Below are 23,638 nucleotides of genomic sequence, written 5' to 3' on the forward strand. Positions count from 1 at the left end.
GTTCATGGAGAAAAAGGCATTTTAAATGTCAAAGTATCCATTAGAACAATAAAAAAACCCAAATTCACCATGAGTGTAGAGAAACAGTATACTGCCACAACAGTTTAGTATTGACTCCTCTGGCACAAACACCCTTCATAAACCACTCTGCTTAACCCAGTTAGATACACAAACACTAGTCTTACATTGCTCTGTTTCTGACCACACAATCCTCAGTGTTTGTGCATTCGAAGAACAAATAGGCTTGAAGTGGTTTTGGAAAATTCCTAAAAGTTCTTACCTACCAATTTAGACAAAAATCACTTATCCTTAGGAGATGAGGCTGCATGTCCCTGAATTTGGATTTAAGTGCCTTAGTTTGGGTACCTCAAAGAAGTGTTTGAAAGGTATTTAAAAGATGAAAGTCACTGGGACTTGTGCTTCTAATCCCTATGACTTTTGTGAAAATCTGCATGTTTGAAAACTTGTCCTATATTCCCAAGCACCTGTTTCAACAATATATCTATTATCTTGGTGTGGCAAGAAAATGACATTCATTTTCCAAACAGAGTCATACTAAACACCATCAAAAGTGCATAGGGTGCTAATACAGGTCGATGTTGGCTCTCTAGACACACAACTTTATATTCAAGTATATAGGACTATGCTTGCTGAATATAAAGCACAACAACATTCCTACTGAAAGTTTTAGACCTTCTCATCTTTGCTGTAGGTTATGTGCACTAAAGAAATCTTGTAGCTGATGCAATTATTCTGAACAGTGGCAGGAAGTGGGTTTTTAACAGAATCAGCTTAAAAAATTCCAGCTGTGTTCACATAAACCCACCAAAAAAATCTAAGCCCCGGATCAGCTCTCCATGCCAACTAAAACCTTCTTAGGCCTCTAAAAGTAAAGTTTTGAAGATATGCCAGCCCTTTCCTTGAAAACAACATCTTAATTGGTTCATACTAAAAAACTCAGAAAATGTAATTTGGGGGATGACAAGAGTATGTATTTTATGCCTATTTAATATTCTGGCGTCTGAGAATACGCTACATATTACCTCACAGGCAACTTCTTATGAAACTGGAATCAGAAGGATGCAATAGGATGAGTGGTTGTAATATTAAAATAGGAGAACTTCAAAAGATCTATGTATTTTGAACAATCTTTTGCCTTGCAAATGCAGTTGCTCAAAGATTGATATTATTTTCAATGTACTGCAAAAAACAGTGGTGGAGATTCAGTAAGTGAATCTCTTTGCTTAATTTAAGGGAAGGGAATGCCTCATGATGGTGTTAGGAGGCAGTGGGTGCATCTACATGAGATGGTTCACTGCACAGTAGAGCTAATTACTGCAAAGTAAGTGTCACCATCTACATGTGGTGAGCCTTACTGTGCAGTAATTTTTTTTACTTGGCATTTAATTTGCTCCTTGCAAATGCAAGAAGCAAATTAATTGCCAAGTAATTACTGTGGAGTACAGCATGTGTAGATGGCCAACCAGGAGCAAATTTGCTCCTGGTCAGCTGGCCAGCAGGGGGTGGGAGATTGCTCCCTGCTCCTAGGAGCTCTCGCCTGCTGCTGGGGTGGGCTCTGCCACCAGTGCCCGAGCAGGGACAATGTCCCCCTCCCCCAGCAGCAGGGAGCTCCCAGTGCCAGTTCAACAATCACTCATTGCTAGCTGCCCCACTGGTGGATTGGGGAAGGGGGCTAGGACTTTCACCTTCCTCACAGCTCTTTCCAAGTTCCCTAACCCTGCCTTCAGGGCAGGGGGGTATTGTCTATGCCTGGGCTCCACTACTGGAGACTGCTCTAGGAGCAGGCAGCTCTTGAGGGCAGGGAGCAGTCTCTCAGCCTATGCCAGGAGATAGCTGTCTCCTGACCCCATAGTCCCTGCCTGCCCCTAGATTAGCACCCTGGGGGAGCCAGAGCTCCTCCTGGCTGCTGCAGGGGCTGGTGCAAGGCCAGAGGGGGTGGGAGCAGACTGCTGCCATGAGCAGAAAATCTGCTCCTGAGTCCCCACACATGTAGATGCCTGCCCAGGGTAGGTTTACTCTTGAGTTGTTTCCTCTAAAGTAAACCCACCCTTCCGTATTTGCATATGTAGATGTTCCCAGTGTGTTGTTAAGAGCAGCATCCTTCTAATAAGGCATTAAATTAAGTCCCAATCTAGGAGTACATATAAGCGTTACATTTAGATCAACCTCACCAGGGTTAGGTTGATCTACTAAATGAGCACTCATACAGCCAATCACAGGGTTTTAAAAATGCCAAAAAATGGCATGGCCAATCAAAGTGGGATCACCCCAGGAGGTGAACTAACTGAAAATGAGAACAGGTTAACTTGGTTTAGGAAGGGGTTAACCCAGTCTAGTGAATCCCTGGACACATTAGCTGCAAAGCCCCAGGGCTGGGAAAGTCCAGCCACTTGCCCCAGCCCCAATACTGTTATTCCTACTCCTCTGATCCATACCAGGCTATTTTAAGCTCCCCAACATTTCACCTCCAGACTAGGGATCCCCCCTTAGGGACCCACCAACCCCTTCCCCTTTGCCTCCAGCTCCATCAGCCCCGGCCTGTGGACCTGCCAGCCCCTCCCCATAAGTTACACACCTCAGGCTGCCCGCCCCACTCCTGCCACTGGTAAATGCCTACACATGCTGCCTTCAGTATAGGTTTAGGTGGTTTAAAGTAAGCTGCCTAAAACCTTTGTACATGCTCCAAAAGGGAAAATTTGCACATGGACTATCAATCGCATTTTTGTATTCAGATACAATTTCAAGTACAGTAAATATATTCTATCTTTTCAAAATTCCCCCATTACTTAATAGAATAAAACACTCTTTTCCATTTGTTGTCCCCCCAACTCCTGCCTATAGTTAAAAATATTGTGCTTCAATCCAGAAGTGGTTGCACCGCAGGTGATGGCAAAATGTGTGTGGGTCTACAGGTGAATACTGCAAATGCTGTCATATCTGTTCCAAACACAGGAATCAGACCCACGTTTTGTAAAGCACTTGGAGATCAAATACACAAATGAAGTGCAGTCTTACATACACATGGAGGAAATAAAACTGAGCATGTTTTCTATATTCATGTGACATTTTCTATCTCTGTTAAATGAGGTAATTGGAGACTTCCCAGCACATTTATCCCATTATCCTCTCTTCATTGACTTGATGTGCTATCTAAATATTGCAGGAATATTCAATTATCTACCTTCCAACTTTATTTTATTTCTCTTCCATATAGAACTTGGTAGCTGTGGTGAGGCAGTGTTGAGTTGAGAAAAAATATTCTGTGACAATCATTTCTAGAAATAAAATAGTGATCAAGCATTTGTCTCACATGACATATTCCTATTAACCTTGTAAATCCAGTTCCCTGGTTCATTCTGGATGAGCTGTATGGAGCAATAGTATGATTTATACAAAGCATCAAAATATTTCCCAAATGAAATCCCCATAAATCAATTTATTCTTCAAAAAAATGCTACTTGTGAAAGTTGAATACAAATTTTTCATTAATGAATTGTGAAGGACAATAGAAGTATTAAGCAATAGGAAGTAGCAGAGATCTCAGAGAAAAGGAGTTCAATAAAGCCCATTTTGTCCTTAGGGAAGAGTTGCTGGAGCATGTAGGAAGCTCTAGAACTGTATATGGCCTGAATAGGAAAGGCAGATAATTGTGAATGTTAATGTGACACATTTACATTTACTATGTGCCCATGAAGGAAAGTTCTTGTTCTATATCTTCAGAATATTAAACTGTCAGGCTAAGAGGTGAAAGTAATGCCTTTAATTAAATAATGTGGCTCCCACCCTGCGTTGGCTATTAATTTTTGTGAAAATCAAGTTAACACACAATTTTTCCATGCAACTTGGCAACTCAAGGGCAGTTGTGATGTCTGATCATCTGCTTGCCAGAAGGTAATTATAGAGAGGTAATCATTTAGACCAACAGTTATGAGCTGAATTACATAGAGCAGTTCAAAATTGTGTGTATAAGTTCCAAATTACTTCTCAATGTTATATTTCATATAATTAAAATAAGACAAATACTAAAAATTTGAAGAAGACATACATGTTTCATAGAGAAAACATAAAGTTGACAGTGCTTCCTTTCCAAGATTAGTGTGATCATTAAAAATCACATGGCACTCAGAATAGTAAAGAAGTATAATGTCCTGGCATCCCAGCCAAACTCTATTTTGAAAGATCATTAAGATCTCAGTCCTTTGAAAAGCCGAAAAACTGTCATATACTGTTCCTATTGGCTAGATGGAACTCAAAACCTCATAGAAAGTACTCAATAACTGACAGGTTGATTAACATGATTAATTTAAATGCATCTACAGTTTTGAATGGGTTTTTATTTCTTTTTTGGCCCTGATAGGAATTTGCTATGGCTGTGCATTGGTGAACAGAAGTGGCAGTGATTTGCTCCCAATACATTTTAATGAGGAGCTCCTGTCCCATTTCGACCATGACAAACTCTTTGTAACAGAGTTTCATGTAGATAGGATGTATGGAATAAAAATAAAATAAAAAATAATGATCATGGTATCTTCTCTACAAGTTGCTGGCTTAAATCTATCCCCAAAGAAGGGTGTTGTATGGCTTCTCAAATTCATTTATATTAAGTTTGTAAGCAAAAAGAAATATTTATAACGTGTGCTCTTAAAAATATCCTGGACATCACTCATCATTCAATGTGTGTAATAATGAGAGAAAATGGACATTTTTTTCATGGCCCCAGTATAGAATCATAGAAAATGAGGGTTGGAAGAATGCTCAGGAGGTCACATCTAGTCCAACCCCTGCTCAGAGCAGGACCAGCCCCAACTAGATCGTCCCAGCCAAAGCTTTGTCTAGCTGGGTTTTGAAAACCTCCAAAGAAGGAGATTCCACCACCGCTCTGGGTAACCTGTTCCATGTTTTACTGCCCTCCAGTAATATCTACCTCCGAGATTCCTGCTATAGCATTGAAGCCCCTGTGGGACATAAAGCTGGGGACTGAGTCCTGCGCATGGAACCTACTCAAGTAAGAGAGTTGGCTCAAACCTTAAACTACATCCCTAGACCACTTCCTATTCTGATCTATCAGTGTCCATAGTACTCTGTTGGGCTCTTTGGGTCTTGCCTTTTGGCCCCAATATAAGCCCTACCTGGAAGACCCCTTCTAGGCTTCATTATAGTCGCTGGAGTGGCCACAGCCTAAAGGAGTCAGCCAGTGAAACCACAAAAGGACCTCTGCTGTTACTGCACAATGCATTCCTGTTTTCCTTTTCCCCGGGTGCATCTACACATGCCCCTATGGTGCCACTGTTACTGCGCTGCCATTTAGTACTCTAGCAACTTTAGGAAGTACTAAATGACGCTGGTGGTCTACTGTTATTTTTAGCCACTATGTTGCCATTGAGACGTGCTATATCATTGGAGCACATTGCTACAGTGATGTGGCTGCAGCATCATGATGTTTGCCCGCTGACACTACATCGCCATAGTGCATTGCAGCTGTGATGTAGCATCTCATGTAGACTGTGTGCGTTTTCCAGTCCCTGTTACATGCCCAAGTTGTGGACTCTAAGATACAGGATGCTGCATAAACACAGGTCTCAGTCAATCTAGTCCATTCAAAAGGCAAACCATTTTGTTTCCAGAAATATTTTTACAAACTGCAGGAAAAAATTGGCAGGAGTACTAAACCCTTGTCAGCAACTGAGAGGTGGGCGTCCTATCATCACTCTCAGTCATATCCTCCCTCCAGTATAACGACAGAATTTTAGCAAAGGGCAAACCAGTAAGCATTTTAACCCTATCAAATGGCCATGTGAATAGTGGATGAAGAATTCTTTTAAGTCCACCAGATGCATTCAGATGTTATAAAAGAAACATCACTACATTAATGTAAGATATGATAGGAAGACCAAACAAGCCTCAGCAAATTATAGCCTTATCAGAAAAGCACCTCAAGTAAAAAAGAAAGGCTACTGTGTCCCGATTACATATTCCTTCATTAAAGAATGCTAATGGAGACAAAGAGAAACTACCCTGAAAAGAGCAAAGCATACATGTTAAAAGTGGAAATAACTGATCCAAAAAAACAAAAATAAGGGAGGAATAGCATCCTAATTCATGTAGCTATTTACTACTGACTTTCACTCAATATGCTTCAATAAAAATGAGTAATTATTGTGAGTCATGTGGCATTAATTATCTCTGATGCACACAGAGGCTTGTGGAGCATCACATATCAAAGTGCACTGTGAGCTCTTCTAGCACATATTAGCTTTTATTAAAAAATGTGTATAGTACTGGTCATGATTCTAGCAATAGTGGGCTATCAAGAATGAGCAAAGGAAACAATATTCCCTCTGTACTTTTTTCATTAAAAAAGGGCAGAATGAGAAATATGTTATCATATTTTTATCAACATTCTCCTTTATTTTGCACCTCATGAAGCCATATATACCTGTGTATTGTTCTTCCCATAATGGCTTTAGGGAATAATGAATGAAACAAACTGACCCAGACTTGTAGGGTCATCTGGCCTCTTTCCCAGACTTATTTTAGGATAGTTTTCATAACTTTGCACAACACCTGGCACACCCAATCTAGCTTTGAATATGGAAACAAGTAGGCCTAGTTGTCTTCTCAACTGCACTGATATCAGTCAAGTGTATGGTAATTCCTGTGGAGTTAACTGAGTAACATTGGTACCAATCAAGAGTCTGTGAGAGAATAATCAGACACAATGTTATGTCATCTCTGAGCATGAGACACCTGATTAAAGTACAATGTTCCTTCATGTGATAGCATTTCTTTTATACTTTAGAGAGATTTTTATTTTTAAAGTCAGTCTGTGTCCTTCTTAAATAGTTAACTTATTATGCAGTCATATCTTTACCTGCATTACATCCATACGTGGGTAGCTTTGTTTCAGTTGTATTAAAACTGCAAGTTAAATTAAACAACTGAAAGTAGTATTCCCTATACACACCAAAGGCTAACTACATTAAAAAGTATGCACATGTATTTGTGCTTACACACACAAGAGGGATTTTTGGTTCCTGATTCCACCAAATAAAAAGGTACATTTCTAATAAAATATACAGTGTAATGCTGAGATTGAAATACAGGTTTATGTCTTCGAAAGCAACTTGATATTTTAGGTGCCTAGTTTGACATATGCTATAGAGGCCTGATCTTCCAAAGCTAAGTACTTAAACATTTTTGGGAATCAACCTACCGTAAGGTCCCTGAAGTTGAGAAGGACTATTACTAATTATTTTGAAAATCTGACCCCATTTGATTCCCTGACTAGGATGTTACTATAATAGACTTTGAAAGAATCTTAATGAATTTTAGATTGATGGGGGTGGGGGGTGTTTTGTGTATAAGCTTCTACTCTATAACCTCTCTCTTCCTTTTGAAACTAGCTTTCACTGCATGAACAACACCAAAGATCCCCACAACTATATAAGCACAAAATTATTGGCTACTGGACTGTCATCAGCACAAAGTGGCCTAAATAATAAATGAACTTTTTATTAACTGCGGTATCATTAGCATTACAATGAGGGATTGTTTGAAAACAATCTGTATTGCTGCTACTCAAGAGCTCAAAGAAAGTGGTTCTCAGTTTCTTTATTTCTCCTAGAGGGGAACCACAGGGGTTGTATTAAATCTTTTAAAATATGTTGGCAGTTGAAAAAGTGCTGCTGTTGCTCTGGTGACATTTTATGCTTTTTAATTGCTGTTAATGAAGCTGGCTGATACGTTCGTAAATGTTTTTACTTGTTCTAGTAATTTTAAGGCTTGAAGAGAGACAAAACTGTCTGTGGATATGTAAAAGCTTAGTCCTGATCCACTATTTACATGAAATTTCCATTGAGAGCAATGGGGGATCTTCATGGGAAACTTCTATTTAAGCAAGATATTATGGGCTGCCAGAAGTACCCACAGCAAAACCTGCAATCTGTAAAACTGTAACATTAGAAAAAGTTTCTACTTCTCTTTAGCCCATTTTGTATTCCTCACCTGGACAAAACTTCCACGGCCTTCAATATTTTTTTTTATCCAAATAAAGACTGGACCCTGAAAAGTTAGACTGCTCTAACTTTTATCTGAGCCTAGATGGCACAAAATGAACTTTCCCAACCAGGAGATCTTACAACACCTTCAACTCTCCTGTGAAATATGAATTTTCATTTCTACCTAGGAGAAATTTTACAATCTTTGCATTCTTCTATGCCTGAAGAAGGGTGTGTGCACCCAAAAGCTTGCAAATAAAGAGGTTTTTTTGTAAGTATTTAGTTGGTCTAATAAAAGATATCACCTCTACCTCAAGTTCTAATTCCTTTTGCCTGTAGACCAATACAGCTACAACCTGTATCCCTGAACCCTGGAAACTCATTTACACATGTGGAGTAGCAAGGAAGCAGCACTTACATTGGTGGGTTAAGAACTAACAGTGATTATTCTCGGCAGTTTACAAACCACCAGTGCTGGTCTTTCACTAAAGAGAAACTAAACTGTAGAGATTTAGGATGCTCTAAAATATAGGGTGCTTTCACATCTCTTCCCTCTACCCCCCCAACTTCAGAATCAGGGGAACTTAGACCCACCATTTTCCCTCTTCTTAGATGGATCAAGGGCAGATGCTGAGGGTCTGGGCCATTGCCACCACCATGACCACCAGCTGAGAAGAAGAACTCCTGGGGAAGACTAGAGACTTCTGGAGCCTGCTTGTCCATAGACTTGTGCCATGTGTAGGCACTTGAATCTGAGTAAAGTGAGTGTTTTGATTCCTGGCTGAAATTGCCTTAAATCAATGTAGATGCCTGTGCAAGGCAATGGAAATTCAGCCTATAAACCACATATGACATTTAAATAGTTTAGTTATGTGAGGCACAAAAATCATAACTTTCACAGTTATATCAAGTATTTTTATTATTATTACTTAGATTTATATCCTGATCTACACAGAAAGTTTCAAATAAACATTAAGCAATCTCAAATAAGTCACAACCTCCTTTTTCATTTGAAAAGGGGATACAATCTTTATTTTAAGAATAGAAATGAAGTTTGAAATCCTCTGCTCATGGAAGTTACTTGCAAATTCCCCAATATTAGGTCCTCCCGGGTTTAATTTTGAATTGCATTTCTGCCTCAATGCCATAGATGACAAGGAATTAATGCAGCTGATGATTCAACCTGTTCAGATCTTTATCTTCCCAAAGAAGAATGGAATGGGTTAAAATGACGACTGGAGTCTCACATTTCAAGTGCTCGCAAGCAAATAAATTCAAAGGATTTGAACCAAGAAAGGATCAGACAAGCTTTAAAGTGCACCACATTTTTCTCCTGAATTCATTTTTTCTCCCATCTATATATAGCTATATAATACCAATTCAAATTCACTCTTAAACATGAATAATATCACACCAGAATCCTAACAGGGGAATTAGTTATCTTAATTTTATGATTTCATTATGTTTAAACCATAAATACATTTTTTTTAATTGAAAGAACTTCAGGAGAAAACAACAACATACCATGGAGAAATATAGAATGAAAAAAAAAAAATTACGCATGGACAAGACCTCAGGAGATCGAGTCCAATACCCAACTAGATCATCCCAGCCAAGACTTTGTCTAGCCAGTTCTTTAAAAATTCCAAGGATGGAGATTTCACCACCTCTCTGGGTAACATGGTCCAGTGTTTTATTACTTTCCTAGTAAGAAAATTTTCCTGATATCTAACCCAAACTTACCTTGCTGGAACTTGAGACCATTGCTCCTTGTTCTGTCATCTGTCACCACTGAGAACAGCCTAGCTCCATCCTTTTTGGAATCACCCTTCAGGTAGTTGAAGGTAATTGTGAAATCCTCCCTCAGTCTTCTCTTCTCCAAAGTAAATTAGCCAAGTTTCCTCCGTTGCTCTTCATAAGTCATGTTCCCCAGCCATCTAATAATGTTCATTGCCTTCCACTGGACTCTGTCCAGTTTGTCCACATGCTTTCTGTAGTTGGGGGCCCCAAAACAGGACACAGTACTCCAGATGTAACTTCACCAGTGCCAAATAGAAGGGAATAATCACTTTAGTCAATCCACTGGCAATACTCCTACTAATACAGACTGGTATGCCATTAGACTTCTTTGCAACAAAGGCATACTGTTGGCTCAGATGCAGCTTGTCAACTGTGATACCCAGATCATTTTTGCAGAACTACTGCTTAGCCAGTTGGTCCCAGCCTGCAGCAGTGCACAGGATCTTTCCATCCTAAGTGCAGGACTTGGCACTTGTCTTTATCGACCCTCATGAGATTTCTTTCAGCCCAATACTCCAATTAGTCTAGATCACTCTGAATCCTAGCCTTACTCTCCAGCCTATCTACTACTTGCTTCAGCTAGGTGCCATCTGCAAATTTGTTGAGGAAGCACTCCATCCCATCTTCCAGATCATTAATGAAGATATTGAACAGAACTGGCCTCAGGACTAAGCCTTCGGGGAACTCCACTTGACACCAGCTGCCAACTAGACATCGAGTCATTGACTATTACCCTCTGCGCCTGCTAACCCACTCAGTTTTCTGTCCATCTTACAGTCCCTTCATCCAACCCCTACTTTCTTAACTTGTTTGCAAGAATGCTGTGGGAGACCATATCAAAAGCCTTGCTAAAGTCAAGGTATATCACATCCACTGTTCTCCCTGCATCAACAGAGCCAGTGATCTAATCATAGAAGTCAATCAGGATGGTCAGGCTTGACTTGCCCTTGGTGAATCCATGTTGACTGATCCTGATCACTTTCTTCTCCAAGTGCTTAGAAATGGATTCCTTGAGGACCTGCTCCATGATTTTTCTGGGAACTGAGTTGAAGCTGACTGGTCTGTAATTCTCCAGAGTCACCTTCTTTTCTTTCTTAAACATGAGCACTACATATGCCCTTTCCCAATCATCCAGGACCACTCCAGATAACCACAAGTTTTCAAAGGTAATGGCCAATGGCTCTGCCATCCCATTGGTCAACTCCCTCAGCAATTTTGGGTACAACATGTCATACCCATGAAGTCATATGCATCCAGATTTTCTAAATAGTCCCTAGCCTGTTCATTCACCACTGTTGGCTGCTCACTTCCTCCCCAAACTGTGCTGCCAGGTGCAGTAGGCTGGGAGCTGACCTTGTCTGTGAAGATCGAGGTAAGAAAAGGCACTGAATACTTCAGCCTTTTTTGTATCATCTGTCACTAGGGCTGCCTCCCTCATTCAGTAATGGACCCACACTTTCCCCTGTCTTCCTTTTGTTGTTGACATACTTATAGAGACCTTTCTTGTTACCCTTCACATCCCTTGCTAGCTGCAAATCCAATTGTATGTTAGTCTTCCTGATTTTATCCCTGCAGGCCCGAGCAATACTCTCAACCTCCTCCCTAGTCGTTTGTCCAAGTGTCCACCTCCTGTAATCTTCCTTGTTGTGTTTTAGCTCACTGAAGTGTTCTCTGCTAAGCCAAGCTGGTCTTCTGCTATACTTACTTGTCTTTCTGAACATCAGGATGGTTCATTTGTGTGCCCTTAGTAAGGTTTCTTTAAAGTACAACGAGCTCTCCTGGACTCCTCTCCCCAACAGACTGGCTTCTCAGTCAGGATCCTGCTCATCCCCTGAGTGGGTTGAAGTCTGCTTTTCTGAAGTCCAGAGTCCTTACTCTGCTGCTCTCCTTCTCTCAGGATCTTGAACTCAATCATCTCGTGGTTGCTGCTGCCCAAGTTGCCATCCACTTCTATGTTCCCCACTAATTATTCCCTGTTTGTGAGCAGTAGGTCAAGAAGAGCATAGCCTCTGGTTGGCCCCTCTAGCACTTATATGAGGAAGTTGTCCCCAGTACTCTCCAAAAACATCCTGGACTGCCTGCACACTGCTCCCAGAAGATGTCAGGGTGATTGAAGTCCCCCATGAAAATCAGGGCCTGTGATCTGGTAATTTCTGCTAGCTATTTAAAGAAACTCTCATCAACCTCATCCATCTGGTCTGGTGGTCCATAGCAGACACCTACTATGCCATCCGGTTGCTTGCCCCTCTAGCCTTAACCCAGAGACTTTCAACAGGCCTATCTCCAGTTACAGATCTTTTACATTAAGAGTAACTCCTCCTCTTCCCCCCTGCCTGAACTGCTTATACTCATCCATGATCATACTCCAGCCATGTGAGCTATCCCACCAAGTCTCTGTTATTCCAATCAAATCACAGTTCTGTGACTGTGCAAGGGCTTCCAGTTCTTCCTGCTTTTTTCCCTGGCTTCATGCTTTCTTGTACAGACACCTGAGGTAACTAGCTCATCACCCTACTATCTCAGGAAGAATGAGAAGGTCTCCCTGTTGTGCCCTCCTGCCTGTGCTTCCTCCAGGTCATCTGCTTCCCCTGTTCCCTCAGGGCTTTGGTCTTCATCCCCTGGTGAACCTAATTTAATACCCTCCTCATTAAGTTAGCAAGCCTATCTATGAAGATGCTCTTCCCTCTTTTTGTCAGATAGATCCCGTCTCTTCCTAGTAATGCTTCTTGGAATGATAGCCCATGGTCAAAAGACACATATCCCTGCTGATTACACCATTTATCTGAAGGATGTGTCTGCTCCTGCCTGGGCCCTTCCCTCAGACCTCCACAGCAGTATCATTGGTACCCACAGGGATGAACACCATGGGACAGTAGTCAGAGGGCTGGCTGAGACTCAGTAATCCTTCTGTGACACCTTGGATCTGGGCTGTGGCCAAGCAGCAAACTTCCCAAGATAACAGATCAGGCTGGCAGATGGATGCTTCTGTCACCCACAGAAGGGAGTCACCAACCATTGCTTCCTCTTGGTGGCAATAGTCTTGATCCTCCTACCTTTGGGGGGCCTGGCATAGCCTCTCCCACTGATGAAACATGTTCCTCCTCTTTATAAGGGCTCTATACCTGTTTTCCAGCCAAACTGCTGCAGGTGGGGATGAAGACTTCTGTTTGCTGCCAGAGGTCTCAAGCTTCCAGCTTCCACTTTCCTGGGAGTCCATGTCCTCTTCCTTCTCCAGCACCACCTCTGGCAGTCTTTCTTCCACAGTCCTAGAGGTTTCCTTCAATACTAAATTGAACTCCTCATGGCTGAAGATGTTTTTGAGTCTCATCACCTTCTTTAGCTCTCTTATCTGCCCCCTGAGGGACACCACCAGGAGGCACCACTCACATCACAGGCACTCCCCCCACCTGGCTGTCACGGAAAGGAACCTGAAAGCCACAGCCCCCACAGCACCAAACCAGGACCTGAGTGCTCAACAGTGAGCAATCCTACCTAGACAGACACCTCACAAGTGTAAGCAGTGGCAGTGGCAGTGGTTCTGGCATTGCAGTGTCCTCCAGCCCAGGTCTCTTAAAACCATTGCCTACCTCTTCCTCCCCTCTCTCCAGCAGACCTTCCCTAGCAGACTCCCCTGCAAGCTGACCCATTTTCTGCTCCTTAGTCCTAAAATGTTACCTTTCTTTTGCTAACCTGCTTCCTCTCACCAAGCTTACAATGAAGGAAGGTGAAAGAGAGTTTCCGGGCAAATTCTGTAGCAAACTCCCCACTCACTCTGGTCTGTAGTTAAACAAGGGACTTAAGTATTCATCTAACTCCCTAGGTTTAGCTACTTATGCTGAACATCTAGGTTAGTTACACTTAATTAAAGAACTTACCTTAAAGGCTCCCTGTCAAAGCAGAGGCAGCAAACTGACTTGCAGACTGACTTGCAAATTGCTTGCAAACTTCCCTGTTTGCTCTCCCTGTGCACTTGCACATGTCATGCTATAGGCAGCCAATAATTTAATATTTTCATGTAAATTTAAGGCAGCAAACACAGAAGTTAATGAATGCTGAAAGGCTCTATTATCACCTTGAAAAAAGAATGGTATAAAGTTGCACCTTCTTTTAACAGAAGAGTACGCATAGTAGAATGTAAAATTTTCCACAAAATAATTTTGTACTGTAGGTGGGGCAGTTATCCTATTGTATACAGCAAGCTATGAAGTCCCTTTCACATTCAAAAAACACTTTTTAGCATCTGGAAATCAAACTAAGGAAAAAATGTGTACTATTTCCATTTTATGCAAAAAGCTCACCCCTTCACATTTCATACAACACTGGACATGGACATACTATAAAATACATATTAATTGTTTGCTTCAGGGACTTGCAAACACTTGTTAAAAGCAAGGAACTGAATATGCATACTTTATTGAAAAACAGCCAAAAAATTGCTTGAGCTGGACATTTTGACATGCAAAACTCAGATTGTATTCAGCAAAAATCTGTCAATATGACTAATAGCTGCATTCATGTATGAAGTGCAAAAATGAAATTAGTTGGAACTCAGTCCATTTTAACATAATTGCAACATTGCAAGCCTGAGGCGGCACCAAGGTTTCCTCTTTGTTATATTGAGAGCCAGAGACTACCACTATTACTTGTATTGAATTGCACCTTGCAACTGGTGCGACTCCTCTGGGAGACAGAACTGACTGTGTGACTGACTGGTCAAATCTAATCCTAAAAAAAAATAAATTTAAACTATATTAACTAAACCTAAAATTTACATTAAATTCACCAGTATTGTATCCTGGCTTAACTGGTGGCAGAGTTCCTTGTGGGTAGGAACTTCACCAAAAAATGTTTTATGTACCAGCCGTGAAAGTAGTAAAGCAGTGCTAGCCAAAACTATGGTTGCGGTTGTGACCCATGTACTTATTTACTTATGTGGCCCAGGATACCATACTAATTAAGCACTTCATAATTTCTTAATGTGTATACACACACTGCACTGTGAAGTACTATTAGTTGAAACACTACTATTCTCACTTCATAGATGTGGCGTCAGGGTTGGAAAGAAACTAAATGATTACTCAAGGTTGGTGGTGGTGGTGAAATAAGGTCTACTGAAGCTCAGGCTAACACTAAGACCATTCTTTCATCTCCTGTCCAATACACTGGAAAGTTGGATCCTTCAAAAGAGACCATCTGTTTAAACTAAGAAATCCATAGTCTCTGTTCCCAGTAATTAGGGACAGCCAGGTTTGTTCTCTGTTCTTCTTAATATTAAAAGGGTGAAATCTGTTTTGAAAAACCAGCTCTGTCCACATTGGGCTTCGGATGATGTTTCCTATGCTTTGGCAGTAAGAGGAGTTCAACTCATTATCCAGGAAAATAAATTCCTAGCTTAAAGATCTTCATCTCTTCATGTGGCCACCTATACATGGCAAAACAAGAGTTACCTTTACTTCAGTGAAGCTACGCCAATATACACCTATTCTTGTGGCTTCAGGATTCAGCCTGTTGTGTCAAGTGCCTACCACACAACCCACAATACAGGATAAACATCCCCCCTTGTAAAGGTTTATTTCACTAATACTTTCATTGATATACTATAATCTCCATGGTAAGATCTCTGAATCATATAAAGTAGTGCTGGAAACTACCAATTAAGTCATCTAATCTGCTGCTCATTAAGTGCATGATTTATCTCTTTGGAAATGTTATAGAATATTTGCAAACCAGAAGTAGGCAGTTAGAGACATAAAAGAGGCAATCAATATACCTACCACAGGCCCACATGTTTTTCTGGAATCTTTTGGGACACGGTATATAAGGGAAAAGGCAGTAAATGAGATGGAAAATCCCAGTGGAGCTCCTCCACCTTCCCTGGAGGACTGAAAGGAAGATTAGGACCACATGGCTAGATCCTTTGGTCTGCTTTCTGTGCAAGTTGCCCTGCCTATACGAGGGAGGAAGTTAAAGGTAATTTAAAGTCCATACTCCAGCCAAGTAACTGGATATGAGATCACTGGGCTACTGCCAGGGAGCAGCTTAAAATCAGCTAGAAGTTGCTTCAATTTGTGCTAGCTTCATAGAGCCCCAAATAAATGTTCCAGAAGCTTGACATGTTATTGCTAGAGGCAGCGTCATGCTACTTTCCTCCTGCCATAGTGGTCAGTGGATAGAATGACATATGGGGATTTCTCCTGTACACCTTATGGAAAAATTAGGACCCAGATGGTGCCTCTTGAGCAAAGATGGCAGAGAGAGGCACCCCAGAGATTCCAGTCAGATGAGGAGCAGTTAAAGTTATCACCTATAGTCACTCAGGACTTTCTATTATACTGACTGGACTTTCTCTGCCCTCTGCTTACTGCTATTTCATTCAATCCTCTTTCTTCCCAAATCTTTTCGTCACATCTTCACTCTACACTCACTCCTCTTACTCCCTCCTCCCCCATCCATTCCTACCGGCTCCCTTGTCTACCCATTTCTATTTAGCTTATTTAATGACACACAAACCCTCTTCCCCAAAAATGCAGAGTACGGGTGGAGCTAACATAATATTTACATCACAGCTTTTTTCTTTTTTTTTTTTATGTTTACCCCTTCTGTATACGTATTTTATCTATTTGGTCGCAAAATCATCAAAGAAGCTATCATACATTTGTACAGATCCCAGCAAAACAGTTATTCTTGGCTGGACCTTATACACTCCACTTTTTGGCAAGTAATTAGCATTTATGTGGCTAGAGTGGTGGCATTTTAGGAAGTTTTGTGATTCCATGAAAGTCAGAAAAATGAAGGCAGGTCCTCCCACTTGTTAGCCCTATAAATTAGTGGTTGGGAAACATGCTCAGGTAATAGGAGACCAAGGTTTTAAGTTCCCCGTCACTCAGAGGGCGCTTGACTCTGTACTTCCTATTTCCTAACAACATGCTGTAATGACCAGGCCATGGGCTGGACAGGGCCAAAAGCAACTTTTACCCTTCCTGCTGAAACTGGCCCGGTGGGAGCCAGGAGGAGAAGACACATGGCTGGAAGCTCAGTGAGGTGGGCACTGCCCTGAAAGGAACTGTGCCTTGGGTCCTGCCTCTCGGTGCTGCTTCTGCATTATGTGTTTTAGTTAAGATAACAATGCAAAAAGGCAGTGGAGCAGGGTTTCTATTCTGTTGGGGAAACAGGGGGCAGAACCAGGAGGCCGGGAAGGTGCCTGGAACAGATCCCTTGAAGGCTACTTACTTAACTAACTCTAATCAAACAAATGCTGTTTAACTATCCTAAGGGGAGTTTAATTTTGGCCTACTAGAATAAGTATAATTATTAATATCAATAATAATAATACCAGTAATCATAACAATAGCCACTAAACTGGCAGTTCCAAGGCTTGCCCTGCATGAGGGCAAAATTCAAGTGGTGGATACATAGCAGCCTTGCTGCAGGGAAGGAGTGCAAAATTGTCCTAATTAGGCCTAGGATCTAGCTCAGGTGTTACAAAGACAGACCAAAGCCCATCTGGGTTGGTAGAAGGCTGCAGGCTTTGAGTATACTGCATATGAAGTGACAATCAGCTACTAATTTAATTAGTATGGAAGATAAGCTGAGAAGACACACATATTCTGCAGAAGCAGCTGGAAGCAGAATTTTAGGGGAAGAATAATAAAGGATTGCAAGTTTTCCAGACATTTGGATGACTGAAACAATAATAAAGTAAATGGAGTCAGTTATAAAAATATAAATAGGCTTTGACTAGGTAAGCGGCCCTTTCCCATTTATTCCTCTTATGTTCTTTATTATGAACTAGATGATTCAGTTACACTTCGCACATGGTTTGGACTGTGAGCAGCACAAGCTAAGTTTGGCAAAATAATTTGAGCTGAGGCTTGAATTCTTCTAAATTTCCTGAAATTTGTAAGCTCACAAATTTCCATACATCCCCTGGAAATTGCATATATAGAAAACATCAATCAAAAGCATATTTTCCTTCCCTAGATTCTTTTTATTTCAGCAGAGTTTGTCAAAACCTCAAGGAATTCTCATGCAAATACGAAGGAGGGAAAAATCATTAAAATAACATAGAGTCACTAAATGAAACACTAACAGCTGACATGCAAGGAGGCCCTGTACCACAATTAAGTGGAGGATTTTAAAGCAATTGCATTGCTATTAAAGAAACACTGCACAGGCTTTTAAGAAAAAGAAGTTTTAGAGGTGAACCACATCAGGATTTTGAAAGCAAGCATTTTTATTGTCTACAGTAGATGGATACCAATAATTTGATGCAATGATCATTTAAAATTCACATATGCAATCACTAGATGATGTGAAACACATAACAAGCAACTGTGCAAAACAATGGATGATTCTTGATACCCAAAGTACATTCAAGGGGCCTGATTTTTCAGGGGGAGGGTGCCTAATTTAGACAACAGACAGAGACAACTCCGAATGCAAACTTCTTGCTATCATTGACCACATAATCATACATTCAAATATACATTGTAGTAATACCCTTTCCAAAACAAACAAACGAAAAACACAGGAGAAGAAATACAAGCCTTCAGTCTTGCTAATCTGTAAGCTCAACATTAAATGCAAAATTAAAGAGCTCCCCCTGTGCATGTGATTGCAATTACCGGGGCTCTAGCCTCTGTACAGACGTTCACCTTGAGTGCCCAAGTATGGTAGCAATATGAATAGGTACCAATAATTGTGGACACTCATCAAGAAGCCTGCTCCTTATTTATTGCTCAGCTATTGAGCTGAATGTTGTACACTAACATTTGCGGTAGGGACGTTTATCGCCTGTCTTACCGTTGAATGTTAAGAACACCCTGGCCTGAGGCAGTGCTGATCCTTTCACGCTGCTAGAGTAAATAAACATCCCAAGCACCACGTGGAGGGCTAGAAATGCCATCTCTTCCGATTTGCAAGTTAATATCCAAGAAATGAAACCTACAAGGAAAAAAGAGCCCGTTACTGACTTTACCTCGTATAAACTGCCGGAGACAAAAAGAACCGTTCAGAGCAGCAGGTGTCCCAGAGCTTTGCCAGACCAAAGCTGTAATGTATGACACAGGGAAGGAGACACTGCTCTTCTGCTTTTGCTTTATACATCTGAAAACATTTTGTTTGGCTATGTTCTTTGCTGGCACTAAAAGAGCAATAAGCCTGTTAGGTGGAACCAATATACAGTTTTTGGCTCAGTCAAACTACAGGATTTAGACCTTTTTATTATTTTTTTTAAAGGGCAATTCCACCTGCTGGAAAAATAGTTAGGCTAAATGTCAAGGCAGAGCAAAGCAACGACAGGAGATAGTGTTCCATGAACAAAAACTGGCTGATATTTTTAGATCTCTCTCCCTACTGTACTTCATAGTTAGTATACTATTTTTTAAACTTAAGGCAGATTCCTAATAGCCCTCAACTCCCTTTTTATTCAAGCTTTATCCAGTGTAAAATAAATTACAAAAAATAGGTTGAAATGCTGGCATTAATAGGCCAGCTTACTGCAAAACACAGGCAGAATATCAGCATTTTACTCTTTATACTTAGCATCCCTCATTTTCTGCTTAGGATAGGGACTTTAGCTGGCTTCCCAAATTTTCATATTGTAAGAATACTTGATACATAAACACCATGGTCACTTCATTATATCATTCCTTTTAGACAGTTCAGGTGAATGAAATTTGTTCATGCCAATACTCCCCTTTATGGTTAGCCTATCCATAAAAAAGAGTATTAAGAACATATAAAAAAGCACATATGTATGTGCCAAACTGGGTCTGACCACAAGTTGACCCAGCCCAGTGTCCTGTATCTCACAATGGCAATGAAAATCTTTCACACCACAGAGTATAGGTCTTAAATTAGGGTCAGCATCCTAATCACCATGCATGGTGCAAGGAGGGAGGGAGAATAAGATGCTGGAAGTACTACAACTTGTCTTATTTTCTAATGGCAGTGTAACTCATTCAAGACTCAATCTGTTGGAGTCAACAGGAGCTTTTCCCTTGACTTCAATGCATTTTGGATCAAACACATAAAACAAAATGTCATTCAGAGCTAAATTGCCATTTAGCACCTTGATAAGATTTCTTATTTGAATATCTCAAACTGCTTCTCATAGGCTAATATAGCTGCACAAAAGCAGGTGAGTATAAGTAGCCAAGTCTGAAGCTTCAGAAATGGAGGATAAGAGGTGTGAATGGCCATCCCAAGATGCCACCAACAGCCTGAACATTTATTTTCACCAGTTTAACTCTGTCAGTATCAATGGGTTTACATTAGTTTAAAAACTGGTATAATGTAGCAGGAAATCAGTTTCCTAGTTAGCGACCTTGCTAGAAATAATTCCTACATATTCTAATTCTCAGCTCTTATCCTTGTTCCTCCATTCTGGATATGCTTTCTTATACAAGTGTAATATCTAGGGCTCAGTGGTTCTGGAAGGTAAAATGTATTTGATTCAATCAGAGTTAAGGGCACTCAGCACTTTTCAATATATGATCCTTTGTGTAGGGAAATTCACTCAGAATGGTAACATTAGGCTTTTGCTTAACCTGAGTACTGATACTATCTAGACTTGGCCTGCACACTGTGCTCCACAAAGGCCACTGCCAAGAGCCCTGAAATATTGAAGACAGTATTTCAGAATCTGTGTTTATTCAGTTCCTAGTGTCCATCCAACCCTAGCATCTCTGAATCCTAAGACCAACACTTGTCCTAAAAAAACCTGGCTCTGACCACCAAATCATATCATATAAGGCAGTGAGCAGCTGTCAGCTATTGATGATTAGGTCAGGACCAATTTGGGCAGGATTCACACTATTGACTTAGAGGTAGAAAGTGCAGTGTCTTATTACTAAGCCTCTCAGTCATCCAATATCCACTTACTGTAAATCATTTGAAAAGAGCTACAATCTGCATTAGAATTATGCACTAAATCAAGGGCTGGAAGGAGGGAAAGACAGCTTCAGCAACAGTCTGATTGTGTTGGAAATCTAAACCTTTTCCGTCTGATCTGTAGTGTAGAGAAACACATGGAGATCAGGTAACACAGTGTTTCTTCATTAACTGGCAATGATCACTAGTGCCAGGAAGTCCCAAATACAGATCTGAACTGCAAAAGGTAACTACCCATTCGGGAACAGTTCCAGTTTGTTTTTAAGAGTTTGATAGCTAATAACATACTTGTTGTAAAGCCTTTGCCAATAATTTGAAGCAAGCTGAATCCAATATTAACACCACTGTGAGGATTTTAAATTTCAAACCCTCCCACTAGCCCATGAAGTATCCTTTTACTTAACCTTCTTCAAAGAGTGAAATGCCATTAAATCCTGATAAGATTGCTTTCTCAGGCTAAAACAAATGGCCAATCACACAGAGCATGTGATTTTAACAGATGCAATGGGATTACAGCAGTAGTATTATGCCTTCTTTGCCATACAGATAGAAAGTGAAGCACGGGAAACTGTTGGATTGTGCCTGTTCTACTAAATAAAACTGGAAAAAATAGTGAAACAAGTTTTTGTTAACACTTTCCCCTCCTCCTCCTCTTCCTCCTGGAAATTCTAATTAAATCAATTTTCTGAGTGAAATCTGAGTGAAACACTTCACTGCTTGAATTGCAGCTTTTCACTCTTGCAACACGGTGACAGGCAATATAAGATCCTAAATATAAGCAGCATGTTCCCTGCCCTGTTGTTAGATACACAAATAATATGGGTACAGAGTTGCCATAAAGGTATCTAAGGGCTTTGTTATCACAGCTTTCACTGACATGAATTAGAGAATGAAAACTGTTTGGATGTGAAAGCTTTACATACCTTGCAGTGCACTGGCAATTAAACCCAAACTTGTTTTGGTTTAGGATCTTAGTCTGGACCTCTATCCCAGTTCTGTATTCATCTCCAGAAAGTCACTAAAATCAATGTGTCCTGTACACATGATCTGTACTGGCAACCAACAGCACTATAATCTTAAAAGTACATTAGTTAGGCACTGACACCATAAATGCAATGACTAAGTTTCATTTCTCACTGTTCTTCCAATTCTGCCAATATGGAAAAAAAAATTAAAATAAAGCAAAGAAAACTGTAGAGCTAAGAGTTAAAGTTGCATTCACATGGACTTTCCCTTTAAACATGCTACACTGTTAGAAAAAAACATGTTCTGGCCTCGCTGTAAAGTGCTGTGCAGGTGTCATATGTTAAAGTCTGAATTCCCACAGTATTCTCTGCAATTAAAATTATTCACTGGAAGAAAACAAAGAAGAAAACTAAAAAAAATTATGCTAATGTGAAAAACCCCATATATTAATTATCTCCAAGAATCAATCACATTTCACATCTATTACATTGCTAAAAGCAAACTTCAGTTATGCTTACCCAGCTACTGATAGCTATCTGTTTTCTATCAGTTTATGGACTCCACTCCTTTTACCAGAGCACTTTAATTCCAAACCTGGTTCATTTTTGGGGGGCAGGAAAAGACTCTTTCCTCCTGCTGGTTGCAAATGTACTCCCAGTTTCTCTGTACAATAATCCTTATTGCTATAGTCCTAAGGCACCAGGAACTCTTCTCCCTATTCCTCAATTAAGCACCTAAGAGTGAATGGAAAGTAGCTGAGCTCTGACCGGGAAAGCTTTGGTTTCCAATTACAGCCACCACTCATTCTGGTCCTCCTGCCCTCCCAGCAGCCGCCTTCGAGAGGCAGCTGAACTCCAGGCTTGAATACATCATTAGGCTGAGCAAATAGGGGCTGTATCTCATAAATAATGTATGCGCCACACCCATAAGGAAGAGAGTGAGAATGAAATGCAGAAGGGAAGATACGGGGAGAGCGAGAAGTAAAGGCAGGCACAGGAACAGGAGTAAAAAGGCAGAGAGATGAAGGGTGAAATCAGGTGACGGACGCCAGGACTGGTTTGCTCCACGCAGAGATGCCAGCTCTTCAGCTGTTTGCTTAGCAGCCTGGAAGAGAAGGCAGCGTCTTGAAGGGTGGGCTGAGAGGATGTTGTGCAGCACTTGGAAAGCAGACAGGCCCAGTTTGGCCATAAATATCCAACTGCACCGCACTTTTAAATGGAAAAACTGATTAAATCCTTTTAAGGGAAAGAGTTTTTTCCCCTCTGAAGTACAATTCCATGGCTGATCTCTGTGACGCGTCTCATACACTCACACTGTAAGTGCAGCCAAGCTGAGTTTCCACAGCATGCCAATGATCTGAGCTACCTTTGAATTACAAAACAATCCTGCTGGATTTATGAGTGCTATGACTCCTTATTACCGTTTCTTTTGCGCTGTGAAGTATGTATTTTCTGTAACCCTGTACAGTCAGATGTCTTGCTCTCTTTCCATTGATAAATAAATAAATGCTCTGGTTTGAACCTACCTGTCTCAAAGGAGTGTGGTCCACAGTCTTATAGGCAAAGGCATCTGAAAGTTCAGAGCCCACAAACAGAAATGTTTCTCAACTAAAGGCATATTATAATGCCAAAGACTAAACTCGGAACAACAGTGCTCTACTTAGCAGTCGTAAGACACGCTTTGATGTTCATGGTAAAACTGCTGCTCTTTCAAGAGCCAGATGTTTAAACTCTAGGCAACTGGCAGACAGCACTAAGATTAACAGGCACTGGAAGACATACAGGAATTATATTTGCCCAGTAGATGTCACTATACAGAGGGGAAAGTAAAAATGAAGTAGGAGAAATAATTAACCTTAAAACTGAGTTTGGATATGAGGGTTGTTGTTGTTTTTATTTAATTTAATTTTTTCCTCTTTAAATCCTTAAAAATCACATGAAAAATGGAAATTATAAGAAGGA

The 23,638-nt window shown here is 40.7% G+C and overlaps 1 protein-coding gene across 1 annotated transcript in view; it reads right to left on the reverse strand.

Moving 5' to 3' along the window:
* SEMA3C (semaphorin 3C) overlaps positions 1-23,119 on the reverse strand; it is a 251,274-nt gene extending 228,155 nt beyond the window's left edge. The window contains exons 1-2 of the mRNA XM_019509496.1: positions 22,196-23,119; positions 18,621-18,761 (exon numbers count right to left, since the gene is read on the reverse strand). Of these exons, the coding sequence (XP_019365041.1) occupies positions 18,621-18,723 (103 nt within the window). The 5' untranslated portion in view covers positions 18,724-18,761; positions 22,196-23,119. The remainder of the gene's footprint in view (positions 1-18,620; positions 18,762-22,195) is intronic.
* Positions 23,120-23,638: the final 519 nt, after the last annotated feature.

This window comes from Gavialis gangeticus, unplaced genomic scaffold (genome assembly GCF_001723915.1).
Source record: "Gavialis gangeticus isolate Ggan-Ray unplaced genomic scaffold, GavGan_comp1, whole genome shotgun sequence".
NCBI classification, from domain to species: Eukaryota; Metazoa; Chordata; order Crocodylia; family Gavialidae; genus Gavialis; species Gavialis gangeticus.